The sequence below is a fragment of the Pelobates fuscus genome, chromosome 8, assembly GCF_036172605.1.
Source record: "Pelobates fuscus isolate aPelFus1 chromosome 8, aPelFus1.pri, whole genome shotgun sequence".
NCBI lineage: Eukaryota > Metazoa > Chordata > Amphibia > Anura > Pelobatidae > Pelobates > Pelobates fuscus.
Window position 1 is genome coordinate 54752687 of NC_086324.1, and position 20418 is coordinate 54773104.

Here is a 20418-nt window from a genome sequence, read left to right on the forward strand (position 1 = left end):
AAGTTATATTAATTCCTCTTTACAAATTTACCACATACATTCTAAAATTGTTCAAAATTCTTCAAAATTTTCCTTCCCTTGGTTTGTTATACTTTTGTTGTTCATTATACATTATTATTCTTTACTTATTCAGGGAAGAAGTAATATATAAATATCTACTGGTATGGGTGTAAGCATGCATAATACTAACATAAACATAAACACAAAAAAAATAAAAATAAACAATAAGACATAAGTTTGTCCGGAGTCGTCTGGGTGGAGAGGGGGCAATAGGGGCGACCCTCTGTATAAAGTATATTTTATTTCTAGGGCATTCTTGGTTTATACAGTATTTAAAGTACTGATTGTTCCGAGAGTAAATTCCCTTTATTTTATTTTTTTAAATTAGACATAGGAGGCCCCAGGACTACTGTTTTAAGCTCTCACTTCCCACGACCTGCATAGCTATCTCATAGGCACAATCTCCCAACCCCCCACCTTCCTCTAGATACTCATCTGATTGTACAGTTTTATAAGTTTACCAGAGGGAGTTCAAGCCTCTATAGCCTATACTTTATTGTAGTTTTTACCGCCTAATCTGCCAAAATGTCTTAAAGGCATCTTGTGTCCCCAGCCAGTACACGTCTACCCTAGTATCTTCTGTCACAACTAGTTGGTTCACTATTTTATATAACTTTATAAAACTAACAATCCTACATTTCAGGCTACGTCATTGGCGGATCCAGGGGGGGGGCAACAGGGCAATTGCCCCCCCCCGAGATTTTCCCCTGCCGGCTAGTGCAGGGCTGACATTGCCCAAGTGCCAGCCCTGCATTGTGCCTGCAGACCGGGAGGGAGATCAGTGATCTCCCTCCCCGGTCCGCAGGCACATTACTGACAGCCGACCGGCAGGGGAGGGAGAGAGGACCCGGGAGCTGTTACCAGCAGCTCCTCCGGGTCCTCCTCTCGCGATATTTGGAGCGTTGCCGCGGTTACCACGGCAACGCTCCAAATCTCGCGAGAGTGAACTCTAGCCCTGGAGCGCGGGCTAGAGTTCACTGGAACCACTGGACCACCAGGGATTCCCCACTGGGACCACCAGGGATCCAGAAATGTCCCCCCTCCTCCTCAATAAAGGTAAGAAGGGAGGGGGGACATAATATATATATTTTTTTTTTTTTGTCAATCTTTCTTTTATTGAGGCATTTGAGGTGGGATACAGAAAAAGAGGAGGGAAATGCGCAATTTTAGATACACGTTAGGGAATTCACAGCTGTAAAACACATTTCACAAAAAACTGTGCCTCGTTTTTATGGATTAGTATCGCTTAACCATGCTGAGCTGTTTTGCTGATACATGCTGAGAAAACGTAGGGTCACGTTAGAAAAGATTATGCAAAGGAGTGACAAAGTGACTGTGGTTAGGTATGACATATGTAATCATGCTATGGTCAAGACCGTAGTTAAATACACGACAGATATGTAATTACATTTTATGCTATGCGAAGGCTAAAGTTTAAGAGGCAGGGAAAGCAAAACAAGGTGAGCATGCAGGCATTATATACTGTTACGATTTGCTGAGTATATGCTTAGATATGAGATAGATAACATCACCCCTTTAGGCCTTTATAGCTACATATCAATGACAGTGGTAGGGCTGGGGCATTTGGACAGGAACCTTGTGAATAGTACAGGCTAAACTTTGGGTCTTGCTTGGAAACAAAGGCCAAAAGGGCCAACTAATTTCACAAAAAATTAAGGTGTCGCCTTTTAGTATGGGCTAAAGAATATACATGTATAACTGATCACATTCAGGAGGTTTAAGCAGAAAGTATACACGGTAAGTAATTATGTCCCGCTTGGTGTTGCCTGCTGTCCAGTGTTGCGTGCCCGCTTTGTCCCGATGAGTATAGTTCCTGTCCGCTGCGTCCCGAGATGTGTGCGGCGAGTCGACCGGTCAGATCGGAGCAGCGTACTAAGATGCTTCGACCGGCTGTTTCAGATGTTTTGACCCAAGTCCATGCTGTACAATTGTAAGTCCGCGTGGTAGTGGCCTGTGTGTCTGTTGGTGTCCCCCTGCTCGTCGTCATACTCCACCGGGTGCACTGTTGCGTCTTGCGGTGGATCCTCAAGTTTCCCGGTGTTGTGGTGGTACTGCGTCTGGGAGCCGCCAGCCTTCGGCCTGAGGCCTTTGCAGGCGCTCGCGCCCTTGTGCCATTGATCCCTTCAGCAGGATCGTGGGCCCTGGGTTCCGATCCCGTTCTTCTCCCAGGGTGTATGGCAGGCTGCAGAGGGGTTCCTCTTAGTGAGCGCCCAACCCAGAAGAAGGGCGAGCAGTCCCATGGGCAGCTCCGTTCATGTGAGCAGTGCATCGAGCAGGGTCTTCAGTGTTTTGCGCCCGGTGAGTCTCTGGGCTTGGGTGCCACTTTATGATGTGGGTCCTCGGTTGTTTACAGCCTTGTGCGCCATGTCAGGTCGTATCTGCTATCTGGCACAGAGTCTGCAGGTCGGCCTCCGCACACGTGGCCCCCGCCATCTTGGTCCTGGGCCTGCATGTTGGTCCGGCAATGCCTCTGAGCGTAGTTTTGGGGCATGGACCGGGATCTCCCCCCCGGTCCAGAGGGGGGGGGGTTCAGGGCCGGATCCGCCGTTGGGCTGCGTGCATGACAGTCTCCGATGGGCAGGATAGTGGAGCGGCGGCCGTCCACTCCACTCACCGCCAGGCTGGATCCCGCTGGATGCTGCAGGGAAACCTCCTCCGGGGGACTAGAACTCCGGGAGCAAGCCTCTCCCCGGCTCCGGTAGCCAGTCTGTGTTGCAGGTCACGGTTGTTGGTCGTCTGGGTCCGTAAAAATCACGGTTTATAACGTGGATGGGCCATGTTATGCAGGAGCTGCTCTTCCCTGCGACCGCTCGGCTCGGCGGTCCGGCCCCGCCCCCCCATAATATATTTTATTAAATACATTTTTTTTTTTTATTAAAAAGCCTCCTCCCCTCCCCCATACACACTGCCCCCATACACACTGCCCAACATACACTGCCCCCATACACACACTGACCCCATACACACTGCCCCACATACACTGCCCCCATACACACTGCCCCCATACACACTGCCCCCATACACACTGCCCAACATACACTGCCCCCATACACACACTGACCCCATACACACACTACACACACTGACCCCATACACACACTGACCCCATGCACACACTGACCCCATACACACACTACACACACTGACCCCATACACACACTGACCCCATACACACACTACACACACTGACCCCATACACACACTACACACACTGTCCCCATACACACACTACACACACTGTCCCCATACACACACTACACACACTGTCCCCATACACACACTGTCCCCATACACACACTGTCCCCATACACACAAACACTGCCCCCATACACACAAACACTGCCCCCATACACACAAACACTGCCCCCATACACACAAACACTGCCCCCATACACACACTGCCCCCATATACACACTGTCCCCATACACACACTGTCCCCATATACACACTGTCCCCATACACACACTGCCCCACACACACACTGCCCCACAAACACTGCCCCATACACACACTTCCCCCTTACACACACTGACCCCATACACACACTGACCCACAAACACTGCCCCACATACAAACACTACACACACTGACCCCATACACACACTGCCCCCACAAACACTGCCTCCATACACACACTGCCCCACAAACACTGTCCCCATACAACACTGTCCCACAAACACTGTCCCCATACACACTGCCCCACAAACACTGCCCCATACACATACTGCCCCGCACACACTGCACACCTATACACACACAGTGCCCTACACACCCTGCTGCCCCCCCATACACACATTGCCCCAAACACACACACACGACCCCCCCATACACACAGTGCCCCCCATACACACACTGCCCCACACAGACATACAGTGCCCCCCCATACACACACTGCCCCACACAGACATACAGTGCCCCCATACACACACTGCCCCCTAACACACACACTGCCACCCTTACGCACTCACACTCACTTCACCGCTCACACACACACTGCACCTTTCACACACACTTCACCCCTAACACACACCACTTCTCCTATGCCCTATATCCCAGCAGACCCCAGGTAAGTTGTCAAACTGTTCTTAAACGGTATGACTACTTACTCCGGGGTGGGATCCTGGCACTACTGGCACCATAACTACTACACTGAGCTGTAGTGGTTATTGTGCTAGGATTATTTTTTTTAAATAATCTACAAGTGCCCCTCCCGAGATCAGGCTCTGGATCCGCCACTGGGCTACGTTGTACGATGATATACCATGAAATGTTATTGATATTGGACACATTTTTCTCTATTTCTATGGTATTACGTATACTATATGTGGATTGTGAATAAAGAAAGATTTACAAAGAAATAAATAAAAATGTGTCAACAAGCTCATTAAAAGCGATGCGGTTTCTTTTACATTACATTTCTTTTAACACCCCTCGCTTTATGCTTGTTTTAGTAAACCACAGCTATCAGTTAAACACAAAATAATTATCAAAGGACACCGATCCACTGATTAGGTTCCAGGGAATACGATTCAGTGAACGCATAGCAAAACACCTTCCTGCCGTGATTAATATGTTCAGATTTTGCCTTTGGCCTGACCTGTTCTGTGTAATAGCTTTGCGGAATCCCTTAAATAAACTGCACAGTGATAAATGAAAGGATTTGGGACACTTAACTACCTTCCGAGCAGACGTAATATGTCTTAACGAACGAACATGAAAAACAGAGAGTCTGGAGTCAAAATCTTTATGATGAATAAAAGTAGCACAACATGCATTGCAGAATGTGTCCCAAACGCTAATTAAAATGTTTTACTTGTTCCCCATCCTTTTATTACTTCATTCTCTCCATTCTCTTTTTTCTAAAGTTTTTTGTTTTCTGTTCCCCCCTCCTCCCCCCAATAAAATATACCACAGCAATGATATCATATTTTTGAAGATTGGCATTACATACAATCTCCCTTCTGAGTTGTGCAAACTAAACTCTGGGCATTCAGTCCATACAATACCTTGGTGAGCATATCACCATGACCCCATCTTGTCTTGTCTCACCCTCTGGTCCCTCTTCAAATGTCCCAATATTGAGAGCTCTCAGAGACACACATGCTTACAGATACATATTTGTACAAATACTCTGTCATACAAGTGTCACAGACACCCTCACAGACTCTTGTGCCTGTGTAGGCACCCTACACACCATCACTATCACTCTTAAAGGCAATCCCATACACTATTACAGGCTCTCTCAGAATTTCGCTCACACTCTTATGGACGCATTCCGAGACATACCTACTCTCATAGGCACTCTTACACATTGTCACACATGCTCCCAGAAACAATACACACTCACATACACACTGCACTACACTATGCATTAACAGAGTCCCTTAACATTGTCAGACCTCCCTTCACGTTGATATTGCTCATTCCTGGAGGTTTCGTGGATGGATTTCGGAACATGAGAAACAAGCTTACAGAACGATTTTGGAAAGTGCTCTGTAGTGAGGCTCTGTCGCAGCCTTGGTGAGCACATCCTCCAACTCCCCACTCAACCACCTACATTCTGCCAGTATGAAAAGCAACATATGCATTTGATTCAGTGGTGGATCCAGGACATATGTTCCCTCCCAAGAAGTCAGGAGCATTGATATCTGGCCGGCATTAATGGCTGAATTAATGATCATGCTCACCAAATGAAATGAATCTGTGTCTCTATCTCTCTGTGGTCATGTATGTTTGCTTGTCTGCATGTGAGTGTCGCTATCTGCATTTGGGCATATGCATGAATCTGTGTATGTGTCAGTGTACCTATGGGTATTTGTCACTTCATTCATGTTTGTAAGTGAGCATACTTGTATTTGCAAATGTAATGTGTCCCTCTGATAAAATCTAACAAAAAAATTCTGCAGTGTCCCTTGTGAATTCAGCCCCTAATTTATACAGGTCGCGCTCCTGTAAGGTAGACCATGTATTTACCCCATATGCCACTGCACCAGACTCGATGAAGCTGGTATCAATGGAAATCTTGGACCTGTGATCGACAGGCCCTATTTTTGATCCACAAGGCCTACCTTACAAAATATGAAAGTAAAGAACCACAAAATTGCATTCATTGAATATAACTAAAGACTCATAAACAACTGCTAGATGGGGACTGCTTGAAGTCAACTAAATCCTAGGAAGCTGGGGGTTTTAATCATAGATGTAAGCAATGAGTATAGCAAGAACTGGATGTCTGGATGAGGGTCAAAGACCAGCAGTAGCCCTGGGCAGCTGTTTAAGCTTCAGATGAAAGGTCTACTTTATCATCATTTGAAATGATGTGATTGTTTCCTTTAAACTGTGTCTGTTACTCCCAAATCTAACCAGCACAAGTAGAAAGACTGGAAATGCTCTAATGCCTAAATCTGGTTCTTTAGCAGAACATATAGTATCCCAGATGTAGTGAGCTACAATTAATTTGATTCATTACCAGTTGGGTAAGCCAAATAATGACTGTGGATAATATAAGTGGTAGTTCATCAACGGCTGTACAACCCCTCATTTACACAGAAAGAAATTAAAGGAATCTATCTAGGATTAGTGACTAAAATGGTATTAATTCTAACTGGAGTGATAGTGTAAAATAATATGTAGATGAAAATATTTTAATAAAAAAACGGCACCTTTGCCAGAAAAAGGATTTATTTATTTCATTTTTGTTTTATATATAAAATATTATAGGTTGGGGGGCGGAGCCTAGCATCCGGACGGAGCGGTCGTGCTGTGCCTCAGCTCCCGCTCCACTCGACAATTTTCGGGGGTGATACCCCCAAATATCGGTACGACCACGACCGGAATGCACCTGACATGCTGGGGAAACTCGGGGGTACCGTCCGGTACCAAACTCTGACCCGTCACCTCTTGGAAACCGGGCAGAACACTCGGAGGCCTACCGGAGACCGGGCAGCAGGGAGACGGCCGCTCCCCAGTCTGTCCGACTCGGCCAAGGATCCCTCGCAACAGTCATCTCCTACCCCCCCCCCTCTGGACCGATGGGGGACATCTCGGTCCAAACCCAACGACAGGCACCACAAGCATATCACGCAGTCCTGTACTCTGCAACTCCAGACCGGCCTAACGCATGGGGAACCCAAAATGGCGGCGGCAAGCGACCCCCGCAGTTCAAACAGCATGCCTGACACAGGGGAGCCCTGCGATATACACCAACGTATAAACGCAGCATTTGCAAGATTCTGGCACAAGCTGGAGCAGAGGCTTCAAGCCCAGAGGGCAAGCAGGCTATCCCAGCCGGCAGCTAACAAGCAGAACCGACCTAGCAGCATGCAGACAAAGGCGAAACCGCAACCAAGGCCAGACCGCAAACTTGAGGTGAGAGACACGAGGCAGAGGCGCCCCACTCCGGGCACAGCCTCTACCCACAAGAATACCGCGCAACCACGCAGCCCACCCAGCCCGGGTGCCAGGAGGGATATACCTCCACAGCATCGACCACCCTGCAGGAGGAATGCCCGCCGCTGGCGGCGAAAGAGATCCGGCACCAACTGCACCCACAACGGGATTGCCTCGACCTCACAGAGCCATCGAGCCAGTGGTCAGAAGATGTCACCCCCCGAATGGGCCTGGGGCAGGAGGGGGCCCGCGCCCTGTGCCGATCACTCCAATGCATGGGACTGTTCAGCATGTGCCTTACCAATGCCGACTGAAGGTATAGGATGACTCCCAGCAACTACCACCGCCGCACCGCGGCCTAGACTGCTGCCACGCCACACAGCAACGCAGCTATAATGGACTATGTCCTCCTACACCTAACGCTGTTTACTGTAACCTGCAGTTTACTAATCTATGTTATTAAGCATGCCTTTAGTTTAAATACTGCTCTTATCCTGTGTATTAATTATTGGTAGTATATTAGACCTATTCTGTCTTCCTTTTACTTTGACTTAACACACTAAGCACTGAACCATATGTCCTTGACTTAATCCTCTAAAGCGATGTCTTAGCATGTTTTTTCTACTCCTACCTTTCCCTAAACCACGTCACCAATCGATGGGCAAAGCGACGATCCCTACTAGGTGGTTAGGAAGAACACAATGTAATCCTGTCATATCGTAAGAATAACACTACTGCTGAAACTCTTACTTAAAAAAAAAAAAAGAGGCCGTTACTCTCGGGAGTACATGCAATTTTTGTATAAACCAATTGTGCATAACCTGTACTTTTCATGCATTAACCCCCTGTTTTACTTTCTGTAACGATCCAACTTTTGCCTCAATAAAAACAAAGATTGACAAAAAAAATATTATAGGTTGACCGTTCTCTTGTAAAGTGACCAAACTGGCTTTGGCGCATGGTCTGCTGACCTACTTCTCGACTAAAGGTGGCCGGCCCTATCACAGACTTAAGAAATGCCTATCTCACATGAAGGTATCACTTCTCCAAATTCCTCTGTCCCGGTGAAACCCTTTTTCTTACCTGCGGAGGAAGGGGCTGGGTCGGGGAGTGCCTCAATGTTCTTTTTTCTTTTTATGATTCTAAGTTTACAAAACATCTAAAGTGTCGACCACTGTATAATCTGCAATACTGCGATCCTGCTTAATTTCCTATGATGCATAATGTTTACTGTATGCCATCGGCATGTTAACGTCTGATATTCCTAATAAAAAAAATGTATTAGCAAAAAAAAAGGAAGGCAAGCAGAGCTGTTCTGTAGAAATGCCTGAAACTGTCTATAGCCACAGCTTGTCTATAGTAGCCAAAATAATTGAATTCCTATTTCAATTCTCTACAACTCGGAGTTTATGAATAGCCTTGTGTTAATGTAAAACAAGCTGAATGAAGTTAAGGTTGTCAGGCACCATTGTCAACGATCTTTTTTAAAAAATCTGTTGACAATATTAGTTTTCATGTGTCTTAGGCTTGGGATATTGGCGCAAAACACTTGAGAGTAGAGAATTCTTCCCTCTCTGAGCAAGTTTTCGGTGTGTAAAGTTATTCTCTATTCTCAACTAAACCAAACAACATGAAACCTGAGGACTTCAAGGCTGATATAGTTTGCAAGGTAGTAAATATTCAGAGAGTGTGTTCATAAATAGTGCATAGTCTCTCAGCAGGGTGCTGGATCATACGGCAGATGAGAGAGCATTTCACAGCTCAGAGGTGTCTGTCTGCGTTTTTACGTATGCTCTTTTATCCAATGCTCCCCCTACTTATTCAACTGCAGTGGTCAAAGTACTAGGTGGGGGCAGAAAGCAATGGGACCACATTTTAAACAAAATTAAATTTTTTATTTTTTTAAATACATATAGAAACTTCACAGAGAAACTAAAATCATTTAGAAAATTTAAGAACTATGCAATTAAATAAATGGTGTTTCATTTTAATTTGACTTAAATATGCAAAGTATTAATTTAACCTATTAATACTCATTTGTAGTTTTTCTTGTTTTAGCATTGACTGCAAGTATATAATGAGTGGGAAGAAATGCCCATTTTTATTTGCGTTGTCGGTTTGCGGCCAAACACATCACAGCTAGGGGAGTCTATTAATTGACCCAAAAGCCTTGACTAACTTATTCCCTGGTGACAATTTTTGAGTTAATGGAGTAAAATCCACTGTACGGAATCAGAACGTGTATTTCTAAAGTTTGTAGCAATGTCATACTGGCTCAGCTAAAGAAATGATATCTTTGTTTAAAATCTTGTAGATTGTAAGCTTTTTCGAGCAGGGTTCTCAACAAAATATTGTTCCTGTAACATTTTGTTATTGTCACATTTAATGTTAAATTTCCGCTTTTATAATATTGTAAAGTTCTGTGGAATATTTTGGTGCTATATAAACGATGATAATAATAATAATAATAAAAATAACAGGGGAAAACTTGGCCAACAGCCAACAGTGATTAAAAATCTACAGTGCCCTCAAATAATATTGGCATCTTTGGCAAATATTAGCAGAGAAGGCTGTGAAAAATTCTCATTATTGTTTAAACTTTTGATCTTTTGTTAAAAAAAAAATACGCAAATATAGGTTTATCCAGAACAGAAAAAAATCTTGGCTCAATTATTGGCACCGCTATTAAGTCATGTAAGAAAAATATATTTGTAGTAAATTTCCATTGATATTTTACATTTTTTTTACTACATCTAGGTGACTAGGAACAGGAAATTGTTCAATCATGACTTTCTATTTCAGAGGGGTATAACACAGGCCAAATTCCCTTACTCATTCATCACAATGGGTACGACTAAGGAATATAGTTAGACTTGTGGCAAAAGTTGTTATAAGAAAGCAGGAAGCCCTTTTTCACCATCAGGGCAATAATGGGGAAGTTACAGTAAACTGGAAATGTTATACATCAACCTGAAAGAGGCCGTGTGTCTATATTGCATCAATGCACTGTCTCCAGGCCCGAACTGGCCATCGGGTATACCGGGCAAATGCCCGGTGGGCCGTGATGGCCATGGGCCAAGGCCGACAGGGGAGATCAGTGCATCTCCCCTGCCGGCCCATGCAGAGCCAGCGCTATCAGAGCACCGGACTGGCGGTGTGCCTTCATGGGCCAGTGGGGAGACAATCTATCTCCCCACCGGTCTACAGGCACTGAGATGCGGACAGGGGAGGGAGAGAGTACCCTGGGGGAGCTCTATCCTGCAGCTCCGCCGGGTTCCTTTCGCGAGGTCGGAGTGTTACCGTGGTTACTATGACAACGCTCCGATCTCGCGAGAGTGAACTCTACCCCAGGAACTACAGGGTAGAGTTCACTCCTCACCGGACCACCAGGGATTTCCCACCGGACAACTAGGTCCCCCCTCCCAGGAAAAGGTAAGAAGGGAGGGGGGACAACCCAAACATCACACTACACCCCTCACACACACACACACACACACACACACACTACACCCCAAACATCACACTACACCCTTCACACACACACTACATCCCAAACATCCTACTTCGCCCCTCACACACACACACAAACTACATCCCAAACATCCTACTACACCCCTCACACACATAGACTGCACCCCAAACATCACAGAGCACCCCAAAAACACAGAGCACCCCAAACACACACACTACACCTCAAACACACACACACACAGTGCGCCCTTGACACACACTGCATTTCAAACACCACACACACATACTGCACCCCCGCACCCACACACACACAGTGCACCCCTCACACACACTGCACTCAAGCTTGATAAAAGCCCTAAGAGGCTGAAACGTTACTGTGTAGTTCCTGGTTCTAATAAATTGCCTTGATTTTGGAACCTGTTGAAGTGCCTGGATTACTTTCTACATTTACTAAATTTAATTTGGTCCTTTTGGGTACTGGGACTTTCCATGGAGCACCCTGGATTCCATAACTAAGGGTCGAGTGCACTTCCATTTTCATTTATGGCTAAGGTTAACAATAATGACACATTTCCACAGCCTTCTTTGCTCATATTTACCAAGATTCCATTATTAGTGGAGGGCACTGTAACTTGTTGTTGCACTGCCTAAGGTCAACCATCATATCTAAAACTCAGAGCTTTCAGGATACATTTCTTAAAGGACCACTCTAGTGCCAGGAAAACATACTCGTTTTCCTGGCACTAGAGTGCCCTGAGGGTGCCCCCACCCTCAGGGACCCACTCCCGCCGGGCTCTGGGGGGAGGAAGGGGTTAAACTTACCTCTTTCTCCAGCGCCGGGCGGGGAGCTTTCCTCCTCCTCTCCTTCTTCCTTGCGACGTCATCGGCTGAATGCGCATGCGCGGCAGGAGCCGCGCTCGCATTCAGCCGGTCGCATAGGAAAGCATTTACAATGCTTTCCTATGGACGCTTGCGTGCTCTCACTGTGATTTTCACAGTGAGAAGCACGCAAGCGCCTCTAGCGTCTGTCAATGAGACAGCCACTAGAGGTTTTGGAGGCAGGATTAACCCTCAGTATAAAACATAGCAGTTTCTCTGAAACTGCTATGTTTATAAAAAAAAGGGTTAATCCTAGAGGGACCTGGCACCCAGACCACTTCATTAAGCTGAAGTGGTCTGGGTGCCTAGAGTGGTCCTTTAAGGTTTAATTCACTGAACACCAAATTGTAATGTAGGATGTGAAATATAGTCTAAAATAGCCAATTCACAGTTTAGTAAATAAACCCCTTAATATTTCCTAGAATGAGGAAACAAAGGCAATTTCAGCCTAAATTATGCAATTCTGTTTTCAATTGATCACAATTCCCCATCAAGTGAATAATCCTCCATAACAGTTTCAGGGGTTAGTAAAATCATTATTATTACACCATAAACTGTAAAATACATTTTAACAAATAATAAAATGAGTTACAAAGAGAGCATAATACTTTTCCCCTGTATTGTAACGTACATGCTAAACTGCATATTTGGAGGCTGGGTTGTCATATCTGCGTGGTTTCCTGAATGCATATAATATAAACAGGTGATGAGCTGCGCGTGAAAAGTGCTGCCCTGCAGTATGTCGAATGTATATGTTGCAAGACTTCAGATGGATTAATCACTTTATCTTCTGTCTGCAATATTAAAATTTTTCATGCTGCAAGGCCACACTTTTTTTTTTATATAATACCCATCAATGTGTATAATGACATGCACAGCTGACAACATTTGAAGAAAAAAAAAAAAAATACCATTACTTTTACATCTAATATTCTGCAAATATTTAGTGCACTATTCAATTTTTTTAAATCTCTTGCATCTTTTCCATCCTAATAGTCATTTCTTCATGTAATCATTTCGGTGGCATAAAGAATTTATTAAGCTTTCTAACACCTTTTTCACAAGTAGTTTTTTTCAACCATACATACAGCCTCGATGCTATTCTCTTGCTCAGTGTCCAGCTTGTGAAGTGTTAATGGAATTGGAAGTCCACTAACTCTCTGATAATCAAGAGGAAGACCTGAGCTCCCGCCTATACCTCCTACCAATTTCTGTGCATCTTTTGGGCACCTTGCGTAGAATAATAGCTGCCTTTGGGGAACTTGGATGCCCTTTACATGAATTGCAATTGACAAGGTGTCTCTTGTCATCTACTAGAATCTACTAACATCTAGTAACTAGATGTTTGATTTTGGATAGAATTTAGTAATTCGTTTTTTACTTTGCTTCAATTTGGTATTTGGTCAATAAACCACACAGTCTTCTTACTCGCTCATGCATTTTTAACTGTGCTTCATTCGCCTCTCTTCATTCGCCTCTCTCAACAAAAAACACGTGCCCTCTTAAAACTATGTACTGTGTTATTATGCATTCCATAAACTTAATAAAAATTCAAATGTGAAAATAAATAAACACTTTTTAAAAATGGGTCAATTCACTAAACATCGAGTTAAAAAATAAGTTCTAAATCGAAAAGTTGAAAAAAGAACAAGGTAGATTGTGAAAAATCCATGATGTATAAATGGATATAAACGTGCAAATATTCAGATTTTTTCTCTCTTTTTACGTCTTGATTTATTGCTGTAAAAATTATTTACAAATAAAAATAAATAAATAAATAGTAAAGACTTTTTTTAGAAGTTACAGCTGAGCTGTCAATAAGTAGATTGCGATTGTAAACAGCGAGCTCACAGAATTCTAGATGTTCGTTCTTTTTATTTACATATACAAATAGTTCCCACTTACTGCATCATCCTCGGGTGGAGCAGGCACGGTAAGGATCTGGGAGCTTTCCTGCAACACATACAACTCGAAGATTTAGCAAACGCAGCACACAAAACACTTTATTAGGTTGTAAAATGATAGAAATAGGTACATTGCTAAGAATTACCTGCGTTTCACCGGATACGGTCTCATTGTATTCAGGTGTGCTTTCTTCTTCCTCCTGTGAATTTGTAGACGGCTGCAAAGATGGTGTGTTGGAACCACCAGTTGCTAAAATTTAAGAAGTAAACATAAATATAGGAGGTATGCAGTAGCTTATCTCCTGAGAGGGGGTTAACTTGATTCACTAATAATGCACAAAAGTGTGAGTGGAACAGGAGAGAAAGGATATTGGTAGAGTATCCTATGGAGTGGAATACCCTACTAGCTGCGGGAAACAGTAAGGGTACAGTAGAGAACTTAAGGTGCAACCTTAATGTGTGAATATTAAAACGTAACTTTTAATGATAAATTTCTAATATATAAAAACTGGTCAACAGAGTCAACACCCAAAAACACTTGTGTGTAAAACAAAAAATAAATAAATAAAATAGAATAAAATCAACACTTGTCTGAAACTTGCACAAGGAACCCACACATGTGTGGGGATTATTGTCTAAACTGTGCGTGATAGCTTGTAGCTGAAGACAATAAATGCCCACTAACTAATAAATCAAATAGAATAAAATCAACACTTTTCTGAGACTTGCATAAAGTACTATTGTCTAAACTGAGCGTGGTGCAAGTATTTTTGCCGCCTAGGCAAAAGAAAAGTTTGCCGCCCCCCCCCCCCATCCCATGTGACATCACAATGCCCCACCCATATGATCTGCCATGTTAACTAACGCAAGTGCTGCACACAGTGTGTGTTTACATTAAAAAGTCTGCAGGGACAGGCTATAGACACCAGAACCACTGCATTAAGCTGCAGTGGTTCTGGGGACTATAATGTTCCTTTAATGTGAGGTAAATTAGAGAATAGTGTCACAAAAAATATACTAGATTGCCTACTTACAACCAGATGAGGATGATGATGGGTTCACATGTGCAATTCGGTCCGACCCGAATGGAAGTTCGGCCACATTTCGGACAACCCTACCCTTAACCCTACCCCTAAACCAACACTAGCCCTACCCTAACCCTACCCCTACGCCTAACCCTACCCTAACCCTAAACCAGTGTAACGCTCAATTGTTGATAAGATGGAAACAACTGCAGATTTCTGAGTTTGATAATGTTTATTACTTTAAATAAAAAAAGATAATCAAATTGAACTGTCTCTTTAATTCCTGGTAGGTTATAACCAGCAGCGGTGTTTGAAGCTTTTTTAGGATAAGGTAAATTTAACACAACCAGCGAGAAGTTCCAATTTAGGATGCAGATAATTAATAAGTAGGTGTTGGAAACAAGATTATGAGTTGATGTGGAGCAGATAGCGAACCACTTAGATTTAGGATGGTTATATATTAAGTTGAGCCAATCTGGGTTACTTAACTTTTGAAGGAGTGATAATCCAAATTGGTGATAGAGATTCCACAGAGAATCGAGGTTGCAGCAGGCAAGAGAATATCCAAAACAGTCCGAGGTCGTAGGAGAGGAGAAGGAGGGTAAATGATTAAACAGTCCGGGTCCGATACACAGTAGAAGTAAATATTCAGTTTGAAGTTCGCGGGAGCTTTCGAGTTGATCCAGCACTGTGGTGTTGACGCGGACTCTCTATGAACCCTGGGAACGACCACGTCATAGGAGGGGGAGTGGCCGCGCTCCGAGAACCCGGAAGTCCACGGTTAGCGAATGCCGGAAGGTCTGACAGAACCCCCCTCATAAGAAGCAGCCACCGGATGCTGTCAACGAGGTCTGGATGGGTAGCGAGCATGGTACGCGTTGATAAGTCGACGAGCATGCACCGCGGAGGACGACACCCATGAGTCTTCGTCAACTCCGTAGCCCTTCCACCGGACAAGATATTGTAAGGAACCACGATGGATTCGTGAGTCGAGAATCCTCTGAACCTCGTATTCCTCTTCACCTTGTACCAGAATGGGATCAGGAGTGGTATGAACATCCCTCATGAAAGGGTCGGAGTGGTGTGGTTTAAGCAACGACACATGGAAGACTGGATGCAGTTTCATGGTAGGTGGAAGTTTCAATCTAACCACGTTTTCGTTGATGAGTGACAATATACGAAAAGGGCCAAGGAAGAGTGAACTTAGTTTCTTTGAGGGACGGTTGGTAACAATGTTTTTTGAAGAGAGCCATACTAGATCACCAACCTTGTAAGTAGGGGAAGGTCGTCTACCAGTATCGAAAAACTTTTTCTGAGTAGATGATGCCTTTTTAAGGTTATCACGTAACCTGAGGAAGAGGGCAGACATGAACGAGTTATGGTTGGAGACGTATGGATTAGAAGAAGGAAGTCCTTGATCGGGGAATGAAGAAGGATGGAATCCAAAATTTGAGAAGAATGGAGTCATTTTGCTACTAGTGTGTACCGAGTTGTTGTATGAGAACTCTGCCATTGGTAACCACGTGATCCAATCATCTTGTAAATGAGAGCAATAACACCGCAAGTATTGTTCAAGACATTGGTTAACTCTCTCTGTTTGTCCGTTGGTTTGAGGATGATAGGCTGAAGATAATTTACGTTGAATGTTGAGGGAGGAACACATCTCATTCCAGAATTTGGAGGTGAACTGTGTTCCTCTGTCTGATATGATTTCTTCAGGAAGACCATGGAGTTTCACGATGTTATTGATGAATACTTTTGCAAGTTCAGATGAAGAGGGTAATTTCTTTAAAGGAATAAAATGGGACATCTTGGTGAAACGGTCTACCACTACCAGAATGGTGGTATGATGTTGCGAAGGAGGGAGTTCTACCAAGAAATCCATTGAGATGGACTGCCAAGGTCTTTCTGGAACAGGTAGGCTCAGTAATTGACCGAATGGTGGATGATGGTCAGATTTTGATCTCAGACAGGTTGGGCAGTTTTTGACATAAGATTCTATGGTCTTGTCCTGGCGAGGCCACCAGTAATATCTTTTAGACAGCTCCAGTGTTTTTCTTGTACCAGGATGACCAGCCAGAGGGGAATCATGAATCAAGGAAAGTATTTTATTTCTAAGCAAGGGAGGAATGTATAACCTGTCTTTGAAGTAGTACAATCCGTCCTTTTTTGATAGATTGTCTTGTTTGGGAAGTTCAAGATCTTCTTCTTTAAGATGTTTAATATCATCAGTTAATGACGAAATAATACCTATGATTTTAGGAGGTTGAGTTTCGTTTACAGGAAGATCTTGGTGAATTCTGGACAGGGCATCTGCCTTTTTATTTCTGGATCCAGGTCTGTAGATGATTTGAAAATTGAAACGGGAAAAGAAAAGATTCCAGCGTACTTGTCTGGCAGAGAGTGTTTTGTTGGAATGAAGATATTCAAGGTTCCTGTGGTCGGTATAAACAATTACAGGAGTGCGTGTGTCTTCAAGTATGTGACGCCAGTTTTCGAATGCAGCTTTAATACTTAATAATTCTTTTTCTCCTACAGGATAATTTCGTTCAGCAGGAGACAAAGATCGTGAGAAAAAAGCTACTGGATGGAGAGGATCTTGAGGCGTTTGGTGTTGAGAGAGGACAGCCCCGATAGCTGTATCAGAAGCATCCGTTTCCATGACGTAGAGAAAAGCAGGATTAGGTAGTTGAAGAATGGGAGCACTTGTGAATCTCCGTTTTAATTCATCAAAGGCTGCTTGAGCCTCTTCGTTCCAAGCAAAGGACCGTTTACTGCTATTGAGCAGGTTGAGGGGATGAGCAACCTTGGAGTAATTTTTAATGAACTTCCTATAGAAGTTGGCAAATCCCAAAAAACGTTGTAAGTCTTTAGTATTAGTAGGAGTAGACCAGTTGACAATGCAATCTATTTTGGAGGTATCCATACTTATTGAATGAGGGGAGATAACATATCCCAGAAAAGTGATTTCATTGACTTCAAATATACATTTTTCTGGTTTTGCGTATAATTTGTGTGTTCTTAATCTGGATAATACCCATCTCACGTGTTTTCTGTGTTCTTCAAGGTTGTTGGAGTAGATGAGAATATCATCTAAGTAAATGATGACACAAACGTCTAGGAGATCTCGGAAGATATCGTTAATGAAATGCTGAAAGGTTGCAGGGGCGTTACATAGCCCGAAGGGCATGACAAGATATTCGTAAAGACCATATCGGGTTCTGAACGCCGTTTTCCATTCATCATTGGCCTTGATTCTAACAAGGTTATATGCCCCACGAAGGTCAAGTTTAGTGTAGATGGTAGCTGTTCTTAATCTTTCAATCAACTCATTGATCAGGGGAAGAGGGTAACGATTCTTAATAGTTATTTTATTTAAAGACCTGTAATCGATGATGGGGCGTATAGTCTGGTCCTTGTTTCTCACAAAAAACATGCTGGAAGCGGCTGGTGAGCAGGAAGGTCTAATGAACCCCTTCCGGAGGTTTTCATCTAGGTATTCCTTGAGGGTTTTTAGCTCTGATTCAGAGAGGGGATAAATATGTCCAAAAGGGATAGGAGCACCAGGAACAAGGTCAATCGGACAATCATAGGGTCGATGAGGAGGAAGTGTCTCTGCTTCCTTTTTACTGAACACATCAGCGAACTCCGAATAGCTGGAAGGTATAGTGGATTCCCTAGTAACATGCAAAATGGGGATGTGTTGTAGACATGTTCTCTGGCAATATGCAGAGTTAAACGTGAGAGAGAAAGGAGCCCAGGTAATAAGTGGGTTGTGAGTCCGTAACCAGTCTATCCCTAATATTATAGGATAAAGAGGAGAATTTATGACATCAAAAACAAGAAATTCAGAATGGACATAATTAGTAGTAGTCCTTAAAGGGACAGTTTCAAGGCGAATGGGCCCCGAGGAGATTAAGGAGCCATCAATAACTCTGACAGAGACGGAATTACGTTTTTGAACACAAGGAATTTTATTTTTTGTAACAAAGGATGAGTCCAGGAACACCCCATTAGCACCGGAATCAATAATGGCCTTAGTCGCAATTCTTTCTTTGTCCCACTGTAATATGAGAGAGACAGAGGAGAAATGAGAGGTTGGTTTAGAAGGAAGTACACTCATTATAGTCGTGGTAGAACCATGCTTACCGCCTCTTGGACGTTTCAATAGGGGACAGTCTGGGACCACATGTTCTTGCGAAGCACAGTACATGCAGAGGTTCAGTTGTCTTCTTCTGGTTCTCTCTTCTGGAGTAAGAGGACTTCTCACAACCCCTATTTCCATAGGTTCAGCGGGAGTTATAGGTTTCTCCGGTGCCTTTGAAGAGGTGAAGGGTTTTTTCCATAGAGAGCTAGTGAGTGATTTCTCAGCTTTTCTTTCCCTAAGTCTTCTGTCGATACTGATTGACAGTTGAATAAGTGTATTTAGTGTAGTAGGTAGTTCAGTTCTGGAGAGCTCATCTTTGACAGCTTCAGATAACCCAATACGGAACTGGTTACGTAGAGTTATGTCATTCCACTGAGTTTCAGGTGCCCATCGTTTGAATTCAGCAATGTAATCTTCAACAGGCCGGTTTCTTTGCTGCAGTGTTCTAATGGTTAAATCTGCAGTCGCTTGTTTGTTTGGGTCTTCGTAAAGGAGAGACATGGCTTCAAAGAATTCATCCAGAGAATCCAATATGGGATCATCATTCTCAAGAAAGGAATGAGCCCAGGCCATGGGTTCACCTCTCAAAAATGAAATAACAGAACAAACTTTAGATCTTTCCGTGGGATATGATCGGGGTTTTAATGCAATCAACAACTTGCAAGAATTGATGAACTCTCGGTATTGGGACCTGTCTCCAGAGAATTTTTCGGGGTTGGAGACAGCAGGGTCACTAGCCGAGTGTGTAACTGTGTGAGGAGTATGGGTTTGCAAGTCCCTTACATAAGTAAGGATTCTTTCATTGGTGATCTGTAGATCTTGCATGCCTTGAGTGAGAGTATCCACTCTTTGGTTTAATCTGGTGATTTCAGAAGTGAGATCTGCTGTATCCATTAATTAGGCTGGATCAATCTGTAACGCTCAATTGTTGATAAGATGGAAACAACTGCAGATTTCTGAGTTTGATAATGTTTATTACTTTAAATAAAAAAAGATAATCAAATTGAACTGTCTCTTTAATTCCTGGTAGGTTATAACCAGCAGCGGTGTTTGAAGCTTTTTTAGGATAAGGTAAATTTAACACAACCAGCGAGAAGTTCCAATTTAGGATGCAGATAATTAATAAGTAGGTGTTGGAAACAAGATTATGAGTTGATGTGGAGCAGATAGCGAACCACTTAGATTTAGGATGGTTATATATTAAGTTGAGCCAATCTGGGTTACTTAACTTTTGAAGGAGTGATAATCCAAATTGGTGATAGAGATTCCACAGAGAATCGAGGTTGCAGCAGGCAAGAGAATATCCAAAACAGTCCGAGGTCGTAGGAGAGGAGAAGGAGGGTAAATGATTAAACAGTCCGGGTCCGATACACAGTAGAAGTAAATATTCAGTTTGAAGTTCGCGGGAGCTTTCGAGTTGATCCAGCACTGTGGTGTTGACGCGGACTCTCTATGAACCCTGGGAACGACCACGTCATAGGAGGGGGAGTGGCCGCGCTCCGAGAACCCGGAAGTCCACGG

At 43.6% G+C, this 20418-nt stretch overlaps 1 protein-coding gene across 1 annotated transcript in view; it reads right to left on the reverse strand.

Annotated features, from left to right (window-relative positions):
• The window catches only part of KIAA2012 (KIAA2012 ortholog), a 193155-nt gene that overhangs the window by 41025 nt on the left and 131712 nt on the right, over positions 1-20418 (reverse strand). The window contains exons 13-14 of the mRNA XM_063429839.1: positions 13872-13975; positions 13727-13774 (exon numbers count right to left, since the gene is read on the reverse strand). Coding sequence (XP_063285909.1) covers positions 13727-13774; positions 13872-13975 — 152 coding nt within the window. The remainder of the gene's footprint in view (positions 1-13726; positions 13775-13871; positions 13976-20418) is intronic.